This window comes from Gobio gobio, assembly GCF_949357685.1.
Source record: "Gobio gobio genome assembly, chromosome: 15".
NCBI lineage: Eukaryota > Metazoa > Chordata > Actinopteri > Cypriniformes > Gobionidae > Gobio > Gobio gobio.
The window spans coordinates 21,740,839-21,763,869 of NC_137108.1; the positions used below are offsets into that span (position 1 = coordinate 21,740,839).

At 38.3% G+C, this 23,031-nt stretch overlaps 1 protein-coding gene across 1 annotated transcript; it reads left to right on the forward strand.

Annotated features, from left to right (window-relative positions):
- The first annotated feature begins 5,512 nt into the window (after window positions 1-5,512).
- Window positions 5,513-21,888, forward strand: nradd (neurotrophin receptor associated death domain). Its single transcript, XM_079836771.1, has 6 exons — window positions 5,513-5,961; window positions 12,719-12,851; window positions 12,971-13,339; window positions 18,146-18,362; window positions 18,518-18,660; window positions 20,537-21,888. Exons 1-6 carry the CDS (start codon window positions 5,908-5,910, stop codon window positions 20,848-20,850), a joined length of 1,230 nt encoding a protein of 409 aa, XP_079692897.1. The 5' UTR covers window positions 5,513-5,907; the 3' UTR covers window positions 20,851-21,888.
- Window positions 21,889-23,031: the final 1,143 nt, after the last annotated feature.

A 23,031-nucleotide genomic window follows, 5' to 3' on the forward strand; every position in this document is an offset into this window, starting at 1 on the left:
AAAGGAGATGTAAACAGCCATTCTCTGTTGAAAACATGCCCATTTCTGTTTCACTGCTTGACTGAGTGATGTGTTTGTGTAAATGTATATTGTTTCTTTTAATTAAATATATTAGTCTATATAAATTGACTTGAGTTGTGACTTATCACCAGTGTTATTTTAGTAGGCTTTGAGATACTATTCTAGTTTTTATTATTATTTTGAATTAGTTGGGTTAGTTTCATTTTCATTTCAATTAAAATTAATGTTTATTTCTAGTATTGTTTAGGCTTTAGGAAACTATAATAACGCTACTTTTCATCAAATAATCTGTTTAATTCATGTGATTTATTTTAATTGACATATTTTTTATTTTAAAAAATACAATTTTATTTTACTTTTTTTCCGTAAAAAGGAAATATAAAAACTCATATCATAATTGATCTTACATTGATTTTTTCCCCCTCCTCAGTTCCACTCCTTTAAGAGCCTAAAACAGTAGGTTCTTTTCCTTTCTCAAATCAAGTCTCAGTTTTTCTCTGACGTCTCAGCCTTTTATTCCCTCCTCCTGTCCTGACGTGTTAAACCCTATTAGAGTTGAAGAGGTCACAGTTACACCACATTTATCTGAGCCGGGAATCCTTTGATCTCCCAATGGGCCGAGCATCCTGTTGGCTGACCCATAAACACCCCAAGGGGTACGTTTGAGTGGACGACAGGGGAAGGGGGGTCGGCTCTGGCATGGAGGGATGGAATGCGCCTCTTCCAGTCACTACATGCAGCGGGGCAGTGGGGAGATGGGATGTGCTGGTTATGGTGGCAATTCTGCTCTGATCTGTGTGGATAACAATGGTAGGAGGGCTTGACACCTTGCTCTTAGTAGAACCAGGCATCTCCCCTCCACCCCCAAAAGAAGAGGCGGGGGAAGGGGTGTAGGTTAAAACGACCCTGACAACCACTTGTTGTCTGGGTAGTTCCTGAACCACAACAACCTGCAAACAACCACAAAGCATCCCAGTCTCCCCCACCCCCTTATCCTGTCTCTGCGTTTTCAGGCAGTGTTCATCTTCCATCAAAGTATTATTATTTCTTTGCTGTGATCTGCAAATTCACACTCTGGTAACAGGCTGCCGAAGTCTTTGCATCTTTGGAGGGTTTATAGTCTTGTAATTTACAGTTCTCTGCCTCTCAGCCGCTGACCACGATCCAGAGACTGTAAAAACTTTGTTAGTGACTTACTGACATGGGGTGTTGGCCCAATAACTGTAAAGATAACAATAATAATAACTATTAGCGTCCACACCATTCTTTTTATTATAAGCATGTGCTGCAGTTTTGTCGTCTGCCACTTTAATTCTCAAGCTCTTTGAAGTCAAGTGGATGCTTTCTGATTGGCTGACATGTTTTTATCCTTCATCAGCTTAAAAAAAAATCGTTCTGGAAGTGATTCCAACAATAGCATTCCTCTGTGCTGTTATCTGTTAGCTGTAATGTGGACTTTCCCTTTTCTCATTAACTTTATAGTTACCGGTTATAGCTGTGAACGGCACTTAAGAAAGACAATTTTTGGGTTGTTGTTTTTTTGTGGCACAAATGTACATCTGAACTGTTAAGTTTTGTCACTCAATCATTAAAACATTTGTAGGCATATTACCGTGATAGCCTAACCATATTTTCTGCTAAAATGTGATATTACTGCAGTTAGTAATACATTCATCTGATTTCTTCCTTTTCAGGAGCTAAAATTGCTACGTAGCTAAGCTACTTAGCTAGTAGCTAAGTAACTACATTTGATGAGGAGCATACTTTGCAACCGTTAAAAGCACATGCTATGTATAGTGTGTGTAGTCTGACTGCAATTTGGATGTACTATATCATGTTGTCATTGTCATGTGACTTATATGACGTCAGTTGCATTGCTTCGCTGCCTTCTCTCCTGTGACCTCGTCCCCATCAATAATTATATATGATCAATAAGTTATGACGACATATGTGACCCTGGACCAAAAAAACAGTCATAAGTCACATGGGTAAAAAATATATATTTTTCTTTTATGCCAAAAATCATTAGTATATTAAGTAAAGATCATGTTCCATGAAGATATTTTGTAAATTTCCTACCGTAAGTATATAAAAAATGTATTATTAGTAGTAATATATTTGGGCAACTTTAAAGGTGATTTTATCAATATTTAGATTTTTTTGCACCCCCAGATTCCAGATTTTTAAATATTGCCCTATCCTAACAAACCATACATCAATGGAAAGCTTATTTATTCAGCTTTCAGATGATCTATAAATCTCAATTTCAAAAAAATTACCCTTATGACCCTTTGTGGTCCAGTGTCACACATGTTTTTACATTGCATTAACTGCTTTAAAAAATAAGTTTATACAAGATTCAACTTTTTTTAAGTCAGTTTAATGTAATTTAAGTTGAAATTACTTAAACATCCAAGTTGATTGTACTTAAAAATTTAAGTTGGCAACTTTTTTTTTTTTTACAGTGTAGGGTACGTCTCAATCAGCTCCCTAGTTCAGTAGTCAGGGCACTGATCAGGCAGTTGGCCATTTTAGGGGCTGTCCCAATTGCAAAATCCTTCTAGTGCACTGAAACATTCACCCCCCTAAACAGTCCCAAAATGCACCGCGAAAACCAGTGAGCATTGATGCTCCATGTTCCCTTATTGGAAATTCTGAAGCGCAAAACATAAATCAAGTGAGCCAACTCACCACACATAATTATATGCAACAGATGTTTTTTTAAGCAAATCAAAATTTAATTATATTTCGGCATAAACATACAATGCTAGACTCGTAGTCAACATAATGTAGCACACATTTATGGCTGCAGGGATATGCAGAGGCGAACCAACATTGAGTGGGGACCCCCAGGCAAAATTAATCAATGAAAAATGATGTTAATATATCTTCGTTATCTAATTTTACAACATACAAAAAGTAGTCAAAACACATCTAACAACACCAATTTTTTTTTATAACATTGTTTAATAAACAAAATGTCAATCTTCATCTTCATAATAGAAGATACAATACAATATCTTCAAAATACAGTACAACCTTTATATTTATAACCAATTGTTACCTTAAAACCGGTGCTTTGTGTGGTGGTGAACGGAACAAGCAATTCTTCGACATATAGAAATATATGGTTATCATTTTAATTGAATCTTTATTTTATTAGTTTATCAACTAGCCTATGTTAACTCCAACTGTGTAGAAGAGCTGGATATACTAAATAGCCTACTAATTAAATAATGTCAACAAAGTAAATGTGTTGATTAGGGCTGCCCCGACTAAAGATTTGTCGTTCGTTTTTAATAAATGCTGGATGTTGCCTGGCACTCTGCAACCTGCATAGCATAACTTTGTTTTTTTCACACTTAATGCAATATCCTGCGGTTGTTCTCAGTAGGTATAAAATGTTGAATATTTTCCATCTGAATGGAAAGATATATCTTGTCCTGTTTTCCAAATTATAAATTATGCTCAAAGAAACACGCCCTGCAAATGTCAAAGCAGAGCCAAATGGCCCTGTGATTTATTCCCATTTAACCACACACCAAACTAAAAGGCTACTTTTTTTTTGCTCTGATTCACAAAACAACTCAAAATGCGGGGCCCCAAGCAAGTGCCTGCCTTGCCTGCCCTATTGCGACGCCTCTGGGGAATCAAATAATCAGTCAGAAAGATAGGCCTATCTGCTGCTGTTGTTCATAAATACCGGCAGTGACGTTGTAAATTGAGGACGCCACCGGAAAAAGAGCCATTATTGTCCCATGAGTCATGTGCTGCATCCAAAATCGAATACTCTCTTGAGTAGGCACATATTTTGAATAAGTAATTACTTCACGACAGCTAAAAAACTACATTGTTGATATAATATGAATGTGTGTAATATGAATGTAATCCGGACGTACTACATTCGCCATGTTATTATCACGTGACCAACCAGCGTCAGTTGCGTCACTTCACTGCCATTCACAAATCCTCTCCTGTGGCCTCATGGATATAGTCAAGTGTCCATAGTATGCACAGAATCTCGCCAGAAGAAGTAGGTCATCCAGGTACTTTTTGCATACTTGAGTAGGCTACTGTGAATTCGGACATACTTCTTTTGTCACATACAGTTTTTCACCTATAGGGATTTCGGATTTAGCCATGGTCCTGCAGTGCCCAAATTCTTGTATGTAATATACTGATGATACCTAGGGAGCCACAGGGAGCTGATTGAGACGCAGCCCATCATATGCACACATCAGAATCTCACTGTCCTCAAAGTACCTTTTGCCTATATACTATAATATAGGCCTACTTATTTCACATAGGCTACTGTAGGCCTTTTCACCTACTATAGCCTATAGGTAGGCATATTCGGACAAAGGGGGAATCTTTTAATTAAGACACCAGAAGCAATTGTAAAATGTAGCCTCAGTGAAGCTGTCACTTTAAGGGACAAAATCACCCTTTTATTTTTAAACCTAACTACTTTTCAAGCTATGTTTATGACAGATAATTAGGGCCTGTATGTTTATTAAACATATCAAATGGATTTAACCTCTATAGATAGCCTATTCAGCTATTTGTATACCTCCAGTAAAAGAAAAGTAGCTTCGTTTTTAGGGGAACTGATTGCCATTGCTATTCTCTGTACACTGACAGGGCGTCTTCAATAAAGAAGCGCTCTAAACAGACGTCAGTTCCCTATCACAGTCCCGTCATTAAGACCTACTGACAGCAGGAACGAAAGGAAAAGGCGAAACGAATCGGCGAAGAATTAACTGAACACCATCTCTTCTTTAGGCTACTTTCCCCCCGTTTCTTCGCGGTCATTCTTTGAAGCGCTATGACCATTGTATGCGAGGGAAGTCTCCATTTGTTGCTCTCTGAAGTCTCGAGACCCCATGCTGTTTTACGACGTTACTTAAAACCCCCTCAGATCTGAAAAGTTTAGCCACTGTTGTGTCTCTTTTTTATCTCAAAGCCTCTACTGAAGCCTCGACTGGGCAAAATGGGTTTTAATCTGTGCCAGTATTTGTAGTCCAGTTACCTTGATAACCACCGCGTTCCGTTAAAAAAAATCTCGGTTAGGCTACTCTTTATTTTAAGGTGACATAGGCTAGTTACATTGTAGCCTACTTACTCAAATAAGTACTGAGTAATATTAATGAATACATATAGGCTACTTTTATTTACGGTTAGGGTTTGGTTTAGGGTTAATTATGCATAATTTACAGTTATTACCATATTAGGCTAAGTAGCCTACCATGTAGTAACGTGTAAACGTCAGCTTAAAATAAAGTGTTACCAAAATCTCAAAGTTAACAGTTATTATAATGTAGACACACATTTTAGCAGAAAATAACATTTGTGCTATTTTAATAATATTTGTGCAACAACATTTTTATATCTAATATGACCATGTAATATGAACACCAGAATTATTTTCCCATGCTGAAGAGTTTGATTTGATCTCAACTTTTCTCCATCACGCGCCAGTCTGCCCAATCACAGAGCTCGTGCATGTGAGGCTCTATAGTGCGCGCGTATCTGGGGGGTTTATGTCCATCCCCTTCAGCAAAGGCTATTTAGTAGTCAACAGCTGACCGCGACCACAGCAGCAGTTGATTGAAGGATCGCCACTAACTAGCGGATTTGACTGTGGAGAAAGAAGAGAGATGATGTAATGAACTTTTAAAGCTTTCTACGAGGATTATCCGCGTTTAATGTTACAGCGCTGCTCAGTGGAAGTCTCGAAGTAAAAAATACATGGAAGAGAGTACCGGATACTTTCAACAGTTGCTGTAAATGTCTTACGATTACACTTTGTGGTTTTGAACATTGGTGTGTTTTGAGCACAAGAGACTCGTTGCATTATTTCCCAAAGACTGAGGAAAAGTCCTGAAGATGAAGGGAGCGATGGCAGCACTTCAACTCTGTTTGTGTATCTTGGCCGTAAAGGTGAGTTATTCTGCGGTATTTAATAATTAATATAAATATAAACTCGTAACAGTTCGTTTATTTGGTTTCTGGTGGCTGTAAACGTATAGTTTGCACTGTTCATATTTTCCGACGTTACTGTGTCTTTCCTACTCTTTAATTAGGGGAGCCCGGGGAGTGTTGTAACACTGTTTGCTATAACGTCTGTAACTCAGTGTTTGCACTATGTATTTCAAACTTGATATAGTCCCATTTTCAGCTACAAATTAAAGTAGTTAACCCACAACTTATCCCTAAACTGTCAATTAATGTAAAGTACTAAAAGTGCACTGTTGTTACAAGTTGTAACACTAATAAAATGTGTGGTGATCAAATTTACTAGTTGAAACTAGTTGAAACTTGTTAAACATTTCACTTTAAACATTTTAATTGAAACATAGAGAACATTTTAATTCAAAATAAACAAATAAGAATAAAAAACACAAAGTTAAGAACTCTAAAACCGGATTTTTGTCAGTGTAACATAGAAATACTTCGGAAAGTGTTACAATGTATCACATTAAACAAGAGAACCTGATTCAGATGACACTTTATTTAGCATTCATTAACATATTCACAACTTAAAGTCAGGCATTCAATTTTACTTTCTTACCTCAAAATAGCAGGTTAAGAAATAAATGTTTTGGCTAAATTCTAATTGGTTAAAACTATTAACCAACTAAACTATTGGTTGTGTTACAACTGTCGATGTTAGTCTGCCAGGGAATTGCAGTTTTATATTATGCAGAATGTTATTTTTTGGTCAATGATCATGTATTCATTTTGGTTCGTTTTTAATAAATGCTGGATGTTGCCTGGCACAAAAGCAAAGACAGGAAAGTAACACCCTGTTTCTCCCTGCAACCTGCATAGCATGACTTTATTGGTTTTTCTCACACTTAATGCAATATCCTGCAGTTGTTCTCAGTAATAAAATGTTGAATATTAACCATCCGAATGGAAAGATATATCTCGTCCTGTTTTCCAAATGATAAATTATGCTCAAAGAAATACGCCCTGCAAATGTCAAAGCAGAACCAAATGGCCCTGTGGTTTATTCCCATTTAACCGCACACCAAACTAAAAGGCTACTTTTTTGACTCTGATTCACAAAACAACTGATTCATTTGTTCTGACTGTTACAGACGCGCTCAAGACCCAAACGCTGAATGTTTTTGCACCCTTTTCAGGTCAGTGGTAGTTAATGCATTAAATGCTACTGACCTGATCCAGATCCATGTCTCCTGGTGTGTTCAAACAGTCTGTGGGGGAGCCAGGGATAGCAACAGACCCCCCCCCCCCCCCCCATCTCCAAGTCTGTTGGTTGATAGGCAACCACAGCTTAAGAACTGCAGGGGCCCGGGATATCCGGAGCATTGTAATTATCATCATTTTCTCTTGGTCTGTGGAGAGCAAGGGGGTAGAAATCGCAGCTCAGTAATTTGAGTTTCCATTTAGCCACATCACTTCTTTCGGTGGGGGCAGAATGGCGGTTTCCTCTTGAACTCACAACCTCTTTTTTTTCCCCCTTCCCTCTCTCTTGTTCCCCGCTCGTTTTGATAGAGAAGTCTTTGGCGGCAAACTGACACTTTTGTAAATGATCTTGAAGTTCTACAGGCCACGGGCCATGTTTAGCCTGTCGTGAAACGGATCTTCTGCTACTGTTGGTTGCAGTGAGATAAGATAGCGGTCAGTGTCCAGCTCAGTCTCAGTGGATGTCTGTGGTTGTGTGTTTGGCTGGTGGGAGTGAGGGGTCAATCACTGTTGCCTCCTGGGGCTCATAGATCCTTTCATGTTCTCATAATTCAAACTGCTCTTTCCAAACGCTCATGGGCAGCACAGATGTGCTTATATATTATATCATACACAGCATTAGACTTGGATAGTTCACCCCCCCCAAAAAAAAAAATGTACTCACCTTCATCTCATTCCAAACCTGCATGACTTTCTTTGTTCTGTGGACAAGATATTTTGAAAAATGTCTGTGGTTTTTGTCCATACAATGAAAGTTAATGGAGTACGATGTTGTTTTTGACCCAACTGACTTTCATTGAATGGACATCAACAGTTTTTTAAAACATCTTTTTACTGGTCATATCATACAAGCTTGGAAGGACTAGTAAATGATGATTGAATTTTCATTTTTGGATGAACTATTCCTTTACGAAAGATCCCATCATTCAGTGTACGGGGTAGCTTTGACCTACATTATCAAGTGTGGCATCCAGACTGACATTGTCCCTCAGTGAAGGGAACAACATGTTTGGGTAGATCAAAGATGTTTTGTGTGAAGTCGCTTCATTCATATGCATTATCTCTCTGCATTATGTGGAATCAGCACACATCACACTGTAGTGTTCATGTACCCCCTGCCCCTCCTCAGAGCACTACATTCCTGCTCTGCCCAAATGTTTATAGGTGATATATCATTTGTCCCCACTTTGTACATTCTATTTAGCTAGACTTAGGTACAAATTATATGGTGAGATATTGTCATTGAGGATGTTAAGTTCCCCCTCAGCTTACTTTGTTTGGTTAGTATTAAACACCACATTAGGAAAGCTGAAAATTCCAATGGTACTGCTCAGAAATCTCTGGCTCTTCCCTTCTTCCCAAGAAAAAAATCTATACTTATTTATAGGACCCCCCCCCTCCCCTTTCCAGTTAGTTTTAATTGATATATACAGAAAGTTTACTGAACACTAAGGCTGCATCTATTTAATCGAAAATACAGTAAAAACAATAATATTGTGAAATAGTATTACAACTTAAAATAACTGTTTTCTTTTTTTAATATATTTAAAAGCATGTGATGGCAAAGCTGAATTTTCAGCATCATTACTCCAGTCTTCAGTGTCACGTGATCCTTCAGAAATCATTCTAATATGCTGATTAAACAATTAACATTACTGTATTTTTGATTAAATTAATGCAGCCTTGGTGAGCATAACATACTTCTTTCAAAAACATTAAACATTTTAATGTTTCCCAACTTTGGACAGGTACTGTAGTGTTCAAACGTTTGGGGTCTGTAAGATTTTTCAATAATTCAGTCTCTTATGCTTGCCGAGACAATAATATTATAAAATATTATTATATTAAATTAACCATTTTATTTGAATATACATTTTAAAATATAATTTTTTTCTTCAGTCTTCAGTCACAGTTTTCAGTGTCACATGATCCTTCAGAAATCCTTCTAATATGCTGATTTGCTGCTCAAGAAACATTTATTATTATCATCAATGTTGAAAACAGCTGTGCTGCTTAATATTTTTGTGGAAACTGTGATTCAGGATTGCTGAATAAAAGTAATAATTTATTTAAAAACAAAAACTTACTGACAAATCTCACTGACCCCAAACTTTTGAACGGTATACCAGGGTTCGACATCTGGATTTCCGGATTTTTTAAAGGGGCAAGTGAAAAAATTTTACTCGCCCGACCGGACAAGTATCCTGGTTAAAATGTCAAAAAATAACTAGGCAATCACCAAAATTCAAGAATGATTCTGCATTAATTTAATGTAATTTGCTATAATGAACTGACTATAACAAGGTTGTGCTGAGGAGAAATCAAAACAAATGAGCGCCGCTCATACAAAGAAAGTCAGTTAGCATTCACGGTTAAAATGACAAATTGTGGAGTTTTATATTTATAACATATGATAGCCTACAGTTAAGCAACATCACAGAACCAAGAGAGCTGTTTTCCTGAATACCATCACAACACTGATTCATTATGACAGTTCCATAAACAATTAATTAACATTAAAGGGGCTATATGCAACTTTTTCCCCCAAATAAACGTAACAATAGCCTTTTTATTTTACCATTTATGACTCAAACATCTCCTGATGAGCATGCTGACACCTTGTCGCTCACAGTGGGTGCACCTATAAGCCTGTATCCTATTTTTCCTATTTTCTGTCAGGTCGTTTTTTTCCTGCGCTGTCTGCGGATGTGACGTCACCACCGCTGCGAGAGCGAGCAGAAAATAAGAGCAGTTCTGTTTTTTGGACACAGGTGTCAGTCGGGAGTTTAAATTTCAGAAAAACGCATATAGCCCCTTTAAACCACTTACATTTTAGATGCAATATTGACTGTTTTTGTTTGATTTCAGCAGCAAAAATAGCTCCAAACAAAGATCACAGCAGAACCATAATGCATCTCACAGCAACAGTCCGTTACTGAATGATTCAGCATTTGAATGAATCGGTTGAATTAAATCATTCAATGATCTATTCGTAAACGACTGCGGCCCTGTCCCAAATGGCACACTTCATGTGCACTTTCGGTCTTGTGGACTTACAATGGCCGCTGCGTGCGCGTGTCCGTTAAGTCCACGAGACCGCAGGGTGTCCCAGTTGTCATTTTAGGTCTCAGAAGGGTGCTCGCGAGCAACCCCCTTGAGGTCGATATGCGCCCTCGATGCGCAATTCTGCTGAGCCCACACTGGTGCAAGCTACGCAGCGGACTTCTTCCCGACAGACAAAGCGGCATTACGTTGTGAAAGTGCGGACTCAGAGAAAGACTGTGAGGGTTTAGGGTGCCATTTGGGACATGGCAAAACTCATTCCTGAATGAATCAGCCGTTTGAATGAATCGTTTAAATGAATGACTCAATGACTCACTCATTAAGACGGTTACCTGCTGCCACCTACTGGTGGTTTAGTTTCATCTTTCCAACATTTCTTATTTGTATATTCAAACATATATAAAACAATCTCAATTTTTTTGTGTAAATTATTGAATTTGATTGGTAACAGCCCTATAGTGTCTTATTCTAATTTCTAGATCAAATAAAAAAAAAGAAAATGAAAGCTGAAGCATAGCCTATATTTAATAAGATTATGGAAAAAATGCCCTTTATAAAAGGTAAAAATATCACAAATATGCAGATTTAAATATGTCAAAGCTGATTGAATGGTGAGAATATTGCTTCAGAATAAATTATATTTACAACACAAAAAATTTTTTTAATTTTTTACGAAGGACAAGCACATGAACCGGCTTAATCTCAAGCCCTGTATATATATTTTATTTACTTATTTATTTATTACTATAACTACCATGGACATCGAGGAGACGTTTCCTTAATATTCAAATTTGTGATTCAACAATAAAGGCTTTTTTACATGGCACATTCAATTTGATTAATCGTTACTCAGCTTTGCATCTTTTTAAATAATTCAAAGATCCTGGCGTATCAACAATAGGCGAGTGTGGCTGAAATGCAGGACGAAGGTGCTCTTTTTACTCACCAAGTGAAGGTTGTTGCCCTTTGGGCAGCTGTGTACAAATGTGTATTAGTGTTTCAATGAGATTATGAGCTTGTGCGCTCGTTCAACAGGTTTACACACGCACTCTTGTCCCAACAGAGATCAGAGAGAAAAAGAGCAAGACATCAGAGAGGCTGCGTGGGTTTTGGTTTCCCTCTTTGGAGGAGCTTTACATGTTGGGCATCTGTTGGCTCTTGTCAGAGCCCCAGGGGGCAGTTGTGAAGCAGAGGGGGTGTGTGAGGGGTAATTTTCCTAAACATATGCATGTTTAAGATGCCACAGAACTGACCTCCTCTATCACACCTGCAGAGCTGCGGGGAACATCAAAGTCTTCTCTCCTGCTCAAACAGACGCACTCGCACATCACACCCTCCCCTGAGGTCTCGAGCTGCACCGCTGTCCCACTGCTGATGCCTCTGTTTGAACTGGGTGCAGAAACACATAATGTTCCATTCCCATGAACGAGGAGTCTTTTTAAACATCCCCTAATGATAACTGTATTGTTATAGTTGTGTGAAAGGGTGTGCTGTTACACTATTTGTTCACTATTTACACCCAAATTGGAGTGTTAAAGTCGCATAGGACTTCTTAAACTCACTTCTGGCTCTTACAGGAAACCCTGTGCAATTTAAATGCCTAGACTTCATTTTTGTACAAATTATATGTTCATTGAGGATGTTAAGTTCCCCCGCAGCTCATCGTGTTTGGTAGGAATTAAACACCATATTAGGGAAACTGGCAAAGAAAATTCTAGTTCTACTGCTCAGAAATCTCTCTCCGTCTATCTATGCATTTCCTTCCTTTTTTTAGAAATGATGTATCATTTTTTATAGGGCATCCCATTTTTGAGAGGTTTTTGAAAGTCCACGGTTGGATTTATTTGTTTAAAAACACAGTAACATCAGTAATATTGTGGAATATTATTAAAATGTATATAATTTAAATAACTGTTATCTATCTGCAAGATCTCATGCTCACAAAGGCTGCATTTATTTGTTCTGAAATGCAAAAAATGTGTAATATTGTTAAAATGTATATAATTGGCATTACTGTTCTAATATCTATAATGCAAAATCACAGGGAAATGTGTGTGTTAGACGGAACATAGCATCCCTTTTCACATTTTTCAGTGTGCAAACTACATGAAATGGCAAGTTCTCCTCCAAATTAAAGGTTTACTTTACCAGCCTTATATTGTTTAGAACTTTATGATCTTCTTTACCTATAATCTTTTTAATCACCATTTATTTTGTTTTACGGTTTTGTATTTATTCCACACATTCTTTGTCTGGCTGTTTCTGCTCTTGTGACCTCCTCCATAGAGAGACTGAGAGGGTTAGAAAACTCTCAAAAGTCATTTTGTGTCCTTGTATTGTCACAGAAAGCAAAATGACGCTACAAATACCATGAAATTATTATCGTTCATTTAAATTTGACATGTGATTGTGTGTTTTGCAGGTGGCTTTTGGCAAGGTCTGTACCAGTGAGCAGTTCACAAAAACAGGCAAATGTTGCAGCATGTGTGCTGCGGGCACTGGCTTGGCCACCAACTGCGGCCAGGAAGACACCAAGTGTCAGCCGTGTAAAAATGGTGAGTGTTTTTAAAACAAACTTTCATTTTTAATTTGAATAAATGCCTAAATGTGAATATTGTTGTTTTGCAAATGTTTACAGCCAAATTCTCGATAAATCAGTTTAAATCTCTCCCAGGCGTGTCGTTCTCAGACTCTGAGAGTCTTTCAGCCTGTCGGCTGTGCGCCCGCTGCCCCGCCGGCATTCCTGAACTGGCACGCTGCACGCCCACTCAGGATACCCAGTGTGATTGCGGTGAGGGTTTCTTCCTGTGGCGGGATGGTAACAGCACAGGCGGCCTGTGCGCGGCCTGCACCATGTGTGGGCATGGAAGTGGAGTGGTCCGGGAATGTGGGCCACTGGGAAATACCGTATGTGAGCGGTGTAAACCAGGAACTTACTCAAAGGAGAGGAGTGACAGGAAACCCTGCGTGCCCTGCTCACGCTGTAGTGACGACGAGGTGGAGATCAGAGCCTGCCTGCCAGACTCTGACACCGTCTGTATGGGTGAGTGTGTGATGTTCATTAAATTCTAGCGTGCATTTATGGAAATGATCTTGGGTGAATGTATTGAAGGGAGCAATTCATCATTTGTGAATTATTAATCAAATGTGATTATTAACTCTTTCCCCGCCAGTGTTTAAAAAAAAAAAAAAAAGTTGCCAGCCACCGCCAGCGTTTTTGATCATTTTCACAAAAATTTCACGGCCCCCAGAATATTTTGTTGAATGAATATATGAACATGCAATATATCAAAGGAAAGAGCAGACCCTCTGCTTTTAAACAAACGAACACATTTTTTTATTCTAGCTTCATGCATTCTTTCTTTAGTAACACTAGAATGTGGGTAAATTTCATAAAAAAGCTACATTTTGTAGCCTAGAAATCTAGACGCACCCTACCGGCAGCAAATGTAATGTAAAGCCATGTTCCGTTGGCTTACAAGCTGGAAAAACCAAGCTCTGGTCAGGCCAATCATATCGGGTGATTCGGTGGGCGGGCTTAACATAATGACGGCAGAGTTGCGGCAGTTCCACGAAAGTTTAATCTATCAACTAGCTCCGCTTCACCTTCTTCGTTGCTCTGGTTGGTTGTAGCGCTATCCTATTGCGTGCAGAGGGAATTTGAAAGACAACTGTTTATCCCGCCCCCTCGAATTGAGCCCTGCCAATGGTGAGTTCCCAGACCCAACATCTTGATGTGAGTCTGGCTTGTCAGGCTAAACATTTTGAGCAAAAAGTTGAGAAAATTAAGTTTTTGTCAAAGACTACATCCAGACCGGATTTAGAATGATGATCAAAACAGATAGTGTCTGTCAACACCTCCAAAGCTTCACCGTCCTGTAGCTCGTCCTGGGTCGACCTTTCATTCAGTAACGTTTGGCAGTTTTGATTTATGTGCTGTTTAATGTTGATGATCGCATTACATATGCATATGATTACATATGATATTGCTTGTTTCTGCATCTTCTTCGTATATGTTTTGATCAAGAGATTCCGTCAGAAGATGTGTCATAGCGCCCCCTACCATGTAATAGTGAAAACACGGAAAGCCGGAAAATTCCGTCAATTGCAAAGGATGTGATTTAATTAAATAAATGGTAACCTTTTACAATAAGGTTTATTATTTAACATTAGTTAACTACGTTAGTTAACATGAACTAATAATTAACTGCTCTTATAAACCATTTATTTATCTTTGTTAATGTTAACTTCAACATTTACTACTGCATTATTAAAATCTTGTTAACATTAGTAAATGCACTGTGAACTAATATGAACGAACCATGATCAGTTGTATTTTTATGAACTAATGTTAACAAAGATTAACTAATGCTGAACAGAGGTGTTGTTCATGGTTAGTTCATGTTAACTAATGCGTTAACTAATGTTAACTAATACAACCTTATTGTAAAGTGTTACCAAATAAATATAAGCACACTGGGTTTCTTAAATACTCAAATCTTTATTTTACAACGAAATATTACAATAGTTATATGTCTTATTTTGTTTCATATTTTATTTAGTAATAATAATAATAATTGTTTTATAGTCATATTGATATATGATCATAACATGTTTAGCCAAGTTGTGCAGCCCTACAAACAAGCACAGCAAAATTGGAGCTTTTTTTGAAAACTATTCAATCAAATTTTAAATCGCACTTTTTATCAGAAACATTTATTAGATTTATTTTTTCCAAATTATGCAGCCCTATACAACAGGGTGATTCAACAGCCCTAATATCATAGTGAAGACAAAAGCCTCATTAAAAAGATAGCCTTAATGTATTTGGTGTGTTTATATTGTACTATTTCTTAGTACAAGTTTTTGGAAAAAAAAACAGTTTTAATTATATTTTTTAAACATTTTTGAAAATAATGATTTACGTGTGCACTCACGGTGAGCTGTAAGGAAAAATATAACTTTTTACTCATTAAATTAAATAAAAAATGATGATATAAATGTTCTTTAAAACCATGCGAAACCAACATGAATATAAAGCATGAGTCCCTTTCTAAGAACTTGACACATGCTTTTTAAGGTAGATTTTTAAAAGAAGTTTCCTTTTCTGTATCTTGGACACGTTTATTTGTCATTGATTTGACACAGCTGTTAGTAAATACAGTTGTCAATCCCAAACACTGACTGTGTGAACGTAACCCGATATGCATGTGTGTCTTGGATGAAGTTTGTCCCAAGCTATATATAAAAACATTTATGCATGTGTGTGTGAGTGTGTATGGTTAGATTGTTAACATGTGGCAGACACCTGTGTTCAGTCAGAGAGAAGCTTTTGAGAAAATACAGCTCTCGCTTTGACTTCAGATGTTCTGCTCATTCTTCAATGGGTTTAGCAACAATCCAGTCATGATCAGATTATGAAGACAAACACTTCACATAGATTATGTTTGATCTATAAACAATCAAAGATTTCATTTGTTAAAGCTTTTTTTCAGTATAAAGTGCCGTGTCCTCATTGGATTGCGTGTTAAACTGTGGCCTGAGGTGTGTTAAATCGGTTTGGGGGTTAACCAGCTGGCTAGCGGGTCGCATCCCACGCTGCCCTCTTTTCCCTGCAGGGTGGAGTCACAAGTTAGACCACTCGACCTGCCGAGGTCAGGGCAGCCACACCGAGTGTTTGATCCGCACAGGCAGCCTGTGGGGTGTGTGAGAGAGTGAGTGGACAAAAGAATGCATGCATCTGTGTGATAGTGTGTGTGGGGTGGCCTCGCCTGCACAATCTATTTCAGGATGGAGGGTGGGGGGCATGAATCCTCCTGACCATTCCACACTTTTCAACATTTCGATGTGGTATTTAGTCTGTCAGCTGTGCCTGCGGCCACTGATGATGTGTTAATCAGACTCACAGCAGATGTGTGTCAGATGTGGGTTTCACGTGAAGGCTAAAATGAGCATCTGCAAATTTTTTTGGCAATCTAGGTGTTTGAATGCTCTAGGCTAGGGTGTACTTGAGTGTGCTTCAAATGTCTAACTATTGTGAGTCTAATGAGTTTCACTTGATTTATAAACACCGCACAACTACTCATTTATCAGATTATATCTTCAGTTTATGTGTGTGTGTGTGTGTGTGTGTGTGTGTGTGTGTGTGTGTGTGTGTGTGTGTGTGTGTGTGTGTGTGTGTGTGTGTGTGTGTGTGTGTGTGTGTGTGTGTGTGTGTGTGTGTGTGTGTGTGTGTGTGTGTGTGTGTGTGTGTGTGTTTTCGTGAAATATCAGGACACAAATGTGTATAATGACATGGGTATGACACAGGTATTACAAAAAGAGGGTGAAATATGAGGACGTTCCCCATGTCCTCACTTTTCAAAATGCTTATAAATCACACAGAATGAGGTTTTTTCACAGAAAGTGAACTGCACAGTCTCCTGTGAGGGTTAGGTTTAGGGGCAGGGGCAGTGTAAGGGGATAGAAAATACGGTTTGTACGGTATAAAAACCATTACGCCTATGGAATGTCCTCACATTTCACAAAAACAAACAAAAAAAGTTCATCGTGATATAAGAATATCCTGCAAGTTTCAGAGCTGAAAACGTCCTTGTTAGTCAAAGAAAAGCTTTTATAGACACCAGGCACAGAAAACGAGAGATCTTAGAATATGTCGACCACTGACGTAGTAGGACGCAGAAGCACCGCCTCAAGCCTGCCAACCGTGGAACGATGCAGAATCGATTGTAAACAAAATAGAGGTCGAGACTGGATTTGCAGACATATTGAGATTAAAACACAATGCTGTGCCTTCTATATTGGATCCGACAGGAACGGTGCAACACACTTATGTGAGTAAAACGTGTTTTTTATTTGTGTTAGTATTGCGTTGTTACAGATCGTTTGATATCTATTGATTACATACCTTAGCACACGGTCACCGGCTGGAGAAGGTGTTATTGGTTCATTCGTGATCAGACTCGGACTTGCAATGCCAGCTCGCAAAGCCCAAAGTCCCTGAGCTATGTGCTTTTCAGACGGGCTATCACCGGCCTGCCGACGCGTTCATTCCGGTTGCCGTTTGCCACACGCTGTCACTGACAGGGGAGTAGAAGCTCATTAAATATGCAAATCTTATCCAATCCTAGCCGTGGGCGTTTACTTCCAAGTCTTCAGTGCCCATCAAAACCGACCGTTTTTCAGAGAGCCTCAAAACCAAGGGAGAAAATAGCCTATTACTTATTCATTATGATGTTTCTGATTGTAAAAACCACGCAAACGTCATAAGTTGACCTCAGACAACAGTATAAAAAAATTCAAAAAGCCAGTTCATGACACCTTTAAGACCTGATGCACCGATCTATACTGTTACACATGCGTTTTCTTTCTCAACTATTTAGTGCAGGAATTAATCAAATGATGTGCAATACGCGCAATCCCACGGCAAAATTCTAATCCTGTAACAGCAACAATGTTCATCCGGAGCAAATGAAAGGAGTGAGTAAGGGGAGGCTGGGTTTGTGTGCCAACTCGCTGTCAGAGATGAGAGAGCTGGTATCGTGTGTCTATTCTGGAGAAAATGAGTTTTGGAAGCATTTCAGTATTGAAAAAATCTATATTTGACAACACTATTTTGCACTTAGTTTATTATTTCAAAAGACTACAAAATCTATATATAAAATTCAACCAGCCAAAGTGACTAGTAGGAGTGAGTGCATTACACGCCACTGCTGAAATCCACCCGCATTAGGCGGGTTGATGGGTGTTAATGTCAAGCCCTGGTAGTATATATAAAAGCGATTTGAGTATCTCCTTTGAATATATAAAGGCAGTTCAAAATTACTTATTCTGTTAAATCTTTTTGCAGTAAAAGACCTCAACATCCTGTCCCGGCCATCTGGTTCTGATGGTCCCCGATGGCCGACTCTGAGTGAGGACACAGAGAACAGGAGCAGCCCAACACCAGGGTCCGGATCCCCTCGACTCACACCACAGGATCAAGGGGGCAACAACAACATCCTGATCTACGTGTCTGTACTGGCTGCAGTGGTGCTCGGCCTCCTGCTCTACGTCGCCTACAAATGGTGAGGTCATCTAAAGAACAGCGATTTAAAGAAGAAAAACTACACAAATGATTTACTCATAAACTTGTATATGGAAGATAAAGAATACATAATATGTCTGTAGAGTGATATATTATTATTGTAGGTTTTTACTGTATGATTTGGTGTGTGTTCAGCTGGAAGTCATGTCAGCAGAAGCAGGCTCTGGTGAAAGCACGGGTTGGGGAGTTGAATAATGCTGGGGAAGGAGAGAAATTACACAGCGACAGTGGCGTGTTCCTGGACTCTCACAGCCTTCAGGACAGCCAGCCCAGCAAAGGTATGAGAGAACCGTCTAGGGCTGAGAATCCATACAGATTTCCTGATTTGATTTGATTCTAGATGTCAAGACCACAAACTCATCTTTTTGAACTATTTATTTAAAGATCCGGCTCATAAGAGTCATTTGTTGTATTCATTTGTCTTTAATATAAGAATAAATTGTACTATTTATTTGTCTCTTTTTACTGTTCATTAAAATAACTTGCTCATAAGTGTAATTTGTTTTAATTCTTCTTTTTGAACTGTTCATTAAAAACTGGCTCATAGGGGTCATTTGTGCTATTCAGACATTCATCTAATTGAACTGTTAGTTAAAAACTGGCTCATAAGAGTCATTTGTACTATTCATTCATCTAATTGAACTGTTCATTAAAAACTGGCTTATAAGAGTCATTTGTGCAATTCAGACATTCATCTAATTGAACTGTTTGTTAAAAACTGGCTCATAAGATTCATTTGTGCTATTCAGACATTCATCTAATTGAACTGTTCGTTAAAAACTGGCTCATAAGAGTCATTTGTGCTATTCAGACATGCATTTAATTGAACTGTTCATTAAAAACTGGCTTATAAGAGTAATTTGTGCTATTCAGACATTCATCTAATTGAACTGTTCATTAAAAACTGGCTTATAAGAGTCATTTGTGCTATTCAGACATTCATCTAATTGAACTGTTCATTAAAAACTGGCTTATAAGAGTCATTTGTGCTATTCAGACATTCATCTAATTGAACTGTTCATTAAAAACTGTCTCATAAGAGTCATTTGTACTATTCATTCATCTAATTGAACTGTTCGTTAAAAACTGGCTCATAAGAGTCATTTGTGCTATTCATTCATCTATTTGAACTGTTCATTAAAAAACTGGCTCATAAGAGTCATTTGTGCTATTCATTCATCTCTTTGAACTGTTCATTAAAAACTGGCTCATAAGAGTCATTTGTGCTGTTCATTCATCTTTTTGAACTGTTCATTAAAAACTGGCTCATAAGAGCCATTTGTGCTGTTGATTCGTCTTTTTGAACTGTTCATTAAAAACTGGCTCATAAGAGTCATTTGTGCTATTCATTCACTTTTTTGAACTGTTCATTAAAAACTGTCTCATAAGAGTAATTTGTGCTATTCATTCACTTTTTTGAACTGTTCATTAAAAACTGGCTCATAGGAGTCATTTGTGCTATTCATTCATCTATTTGAACTGTTCATTAAAAACTGGCTCATAGGAGTCATTTGTGCTATTCATTCATCTATTTGAACTGTTCATTAAAAACTGGCTCATAAGAGTCATTTGTGCTGTTCATTCGTCATTTTGAACTGTTCATTAAAAACTGGCTCATAAGAGTCATTTGTGCTATTCATTCGTCTTTTTTAACTGTTCATTAAAAGAATTTGCTAATAAGAGTCATTTGTTCTAATTATTCATCTCTTTATTAAAAGAACCCACTTCTATGACTCATTTCTTTTTGGGAATCATCAGACTACAAACTACTGTTTTTTGATTCTCTAAATCAGTGGTTCCCAACCACGTTCCTGGAGGACCCCCAACAGTGCACATTTTGCATGTCTCCTCAATCAAACACACCTGATTCAGGTCATCAGCTCATTAGTAGCTACTCCAAGACCTGATGTGGGTGTGTCAGACAAAGGACACATCAAAAATGTGCACTGTTGGGGGTCCTCCAGGAACGTGGTTGGGAACCACTGCTCTAAATAACCAATTCAAAAGACTTGCCAATTGGACTACACCGTTTGTGTTAAATGTTTGTATTTGGACGCATTGTCACTCTTAGTGTACTGTACACTGCTTTTACTAAAAGCGTCCACTAAATGGCTGATTAGTAATTATCTGATCCCTTTCTTGTACTCTCGGCAGGCAGCAAACGGGACAGCAAACAGGACACGCGGCTTTATGTGAACCTGCCTCCCCACAGGCAGGAGGAGGTAGAGGGGCTTCTCGCAGAGGGGGGCAGTCGGAGCTGGAGGCAGCTGGCCGTCATGCTCGGTTACGAACAGGACCGCGTGGATGTCTTTGGACGGGGCCAGGACCCCATCCACACCCTTTTAACTGATTGGGCCCAACAGGAAGGGTCCACGTTGGGCCTGCTCTGCTCGGCTCTGGCACGCATCGAGCGGCCGGACATCATCACCGCCCTCACCGCCACCTCGCAAGGAGTCTCAGTGGTCTAAATACTTGAATATGTTCCTTACGCCTTCATGAAAGTGAAAGAGACACTGAAGTAATAGAGGAATTTTTGAAGGCGAATCCCTTGCAGCGTGCACTAAGACTTTGAAGAGCAGGATTGGAAATAATAAGGGGTTTTTATTCAACATAACGTTTCACTTATGAATATTGTTTCAACAGCCTGAGATGTTCCGCCACCTCAGAACATTTTCTGCCCGAGACAGATGTTTCCTCCAGTATTCATGGGCAGTTTATGCTTAATAATGTCCTCTTTGTAGTGTCAAAACAAACTCTGTTTTCTCCGAGACACGTTCAAGCTGAACATTTTCATTGTCAGTGTTTTGGGCGGTTGTGGTTCCAGCTGTGGTCGGTATCAAAGAACACGGACATTTCGTGAACATTTCTGCGGCCTCATGAATGAGAGTTTTCCATTTTTGTGGAATGGCATCATAGTGCCAGAAAAAGCATCATGCATGCGATTCAATCGTGCTTTTGTATTTATATTTCAGCGCTTCCGTCATTCGAACAGTGGTCGATAACACCTAAGCTGGACCAAGTATTCAGCTTTTAAACCGTGGCTTGTCAAGGGCAATGTTACACTGTGAGGCGTTCACAGAGGAAAACCACTAAATGTGCTGCACAAGGGAGTTATATATACATGCACAGTCGAGTTGCCTTAGCGAATGACCCTCTTATTCACAATAATGCTTGGTTTGCACTTTAACCAACAATGCAACCTAAAAGCAAAGTTATGTTTTTGTGAGTTATGTGAGAGAAAAAAACTCTCTGGTGCCTTTAGTTTGAACGCTCAGGTTTGTGCTTTGCTGGTTTTCCCTACCATGTATGTATCATAAGGTCATTCTTATGTATGTTAGTGCCAAGGTCTGGGTGAGACTCGATCGTTTCCGTGCTGAGATGCTTTTCATATTAATAACATCCATGTTATGTATCTATCACTTATGTTTGTCCTTTTTAATAATAAAAATATAGATGTTTAAAGGAATCTTTGTATTTTAACAAAATAAATAATACATCGTGTGAGCAAAGAAGTAGTATTTAATGACACTAATGGTGCAGTTCAAGATTTGAACCTGGAATTTTTGAAAATATTTTTTCTGCACCATTAACCCAAACAGTCAAATCTGATTATCCTGTTATTGTTGATTTAATTATAATAATACACACATCTCCAGGGGCGCTGCTAGCAATTTTGGGCCCTATGAAAGAATATGATGTTGGGCCCTCTACCGCACCAACCTAGCTATCCAAAATCTTTGTCTGCAATTTAATAATACTGACTAATTAAGCTCCACTCGCTCAACCCAGAATGCCCCAATTGGCTGATGAAACATTGAATAAAATTAAGATACAATTTATACAAAACAAATTTTACTTTAAAGAAAGGCTTTCTACAAAACAGAACTTAAAGACGCGGTCACAATCATGTTTGACCCACTCTATGTCTCCTTTCTCACTCATGCTGTTCCCTTTTCATAATCAACATAGATTGACAGCATAGATAGACATAAAAAAATAACATTATAATATTTAAATATAAAACTAAACACATCTTCTTAATGGCTACAACAAGTACAGTAGCCTACAATACAGAGAAATGTCATGTCGGAGTGGGATTTGAGCTAATGTCGTTTTACCCGTGAGCGTGAGTGGTTCGTGAGTGGAGCGTTTTGCTGTATTTTGCCGGAAATGCAGAAATAAGCCATATTTTTGTTATATTTGTAACTCTTTGGTAGATTATACATTTATAAGTTCTATTACATTACTATTACATTACTATTACATTACTTCTAGTACCTAAAAGTCTGTGGGCCCTTAGAATCGTCCTAATTCTAAAGCACTATTATAACAAGGCAATGTTTAAATATTAATTCAATTCAAATATATTTATCGTTTATTTTATTGTCATCTCACACATGGATCTGCATTAAATTAATTAGCATCAAACAAACAATATAATCCTTATTCGCGGTGAATGAAGATGACTTATTAAACAAAGATATTGAAAAAATGATTGCACAATCACCAAATAGGTGGCAATGTGCACTTCTGTAAATCGCCATTAAACAAAAGAAGAAGAGGAAGTAGACTGGAAAGCGTACCTTCCATAGGGGCAGCCATTGCTAACCAAGCCATCACCTGCTGTTAGCATCCCATTGACTCCCATT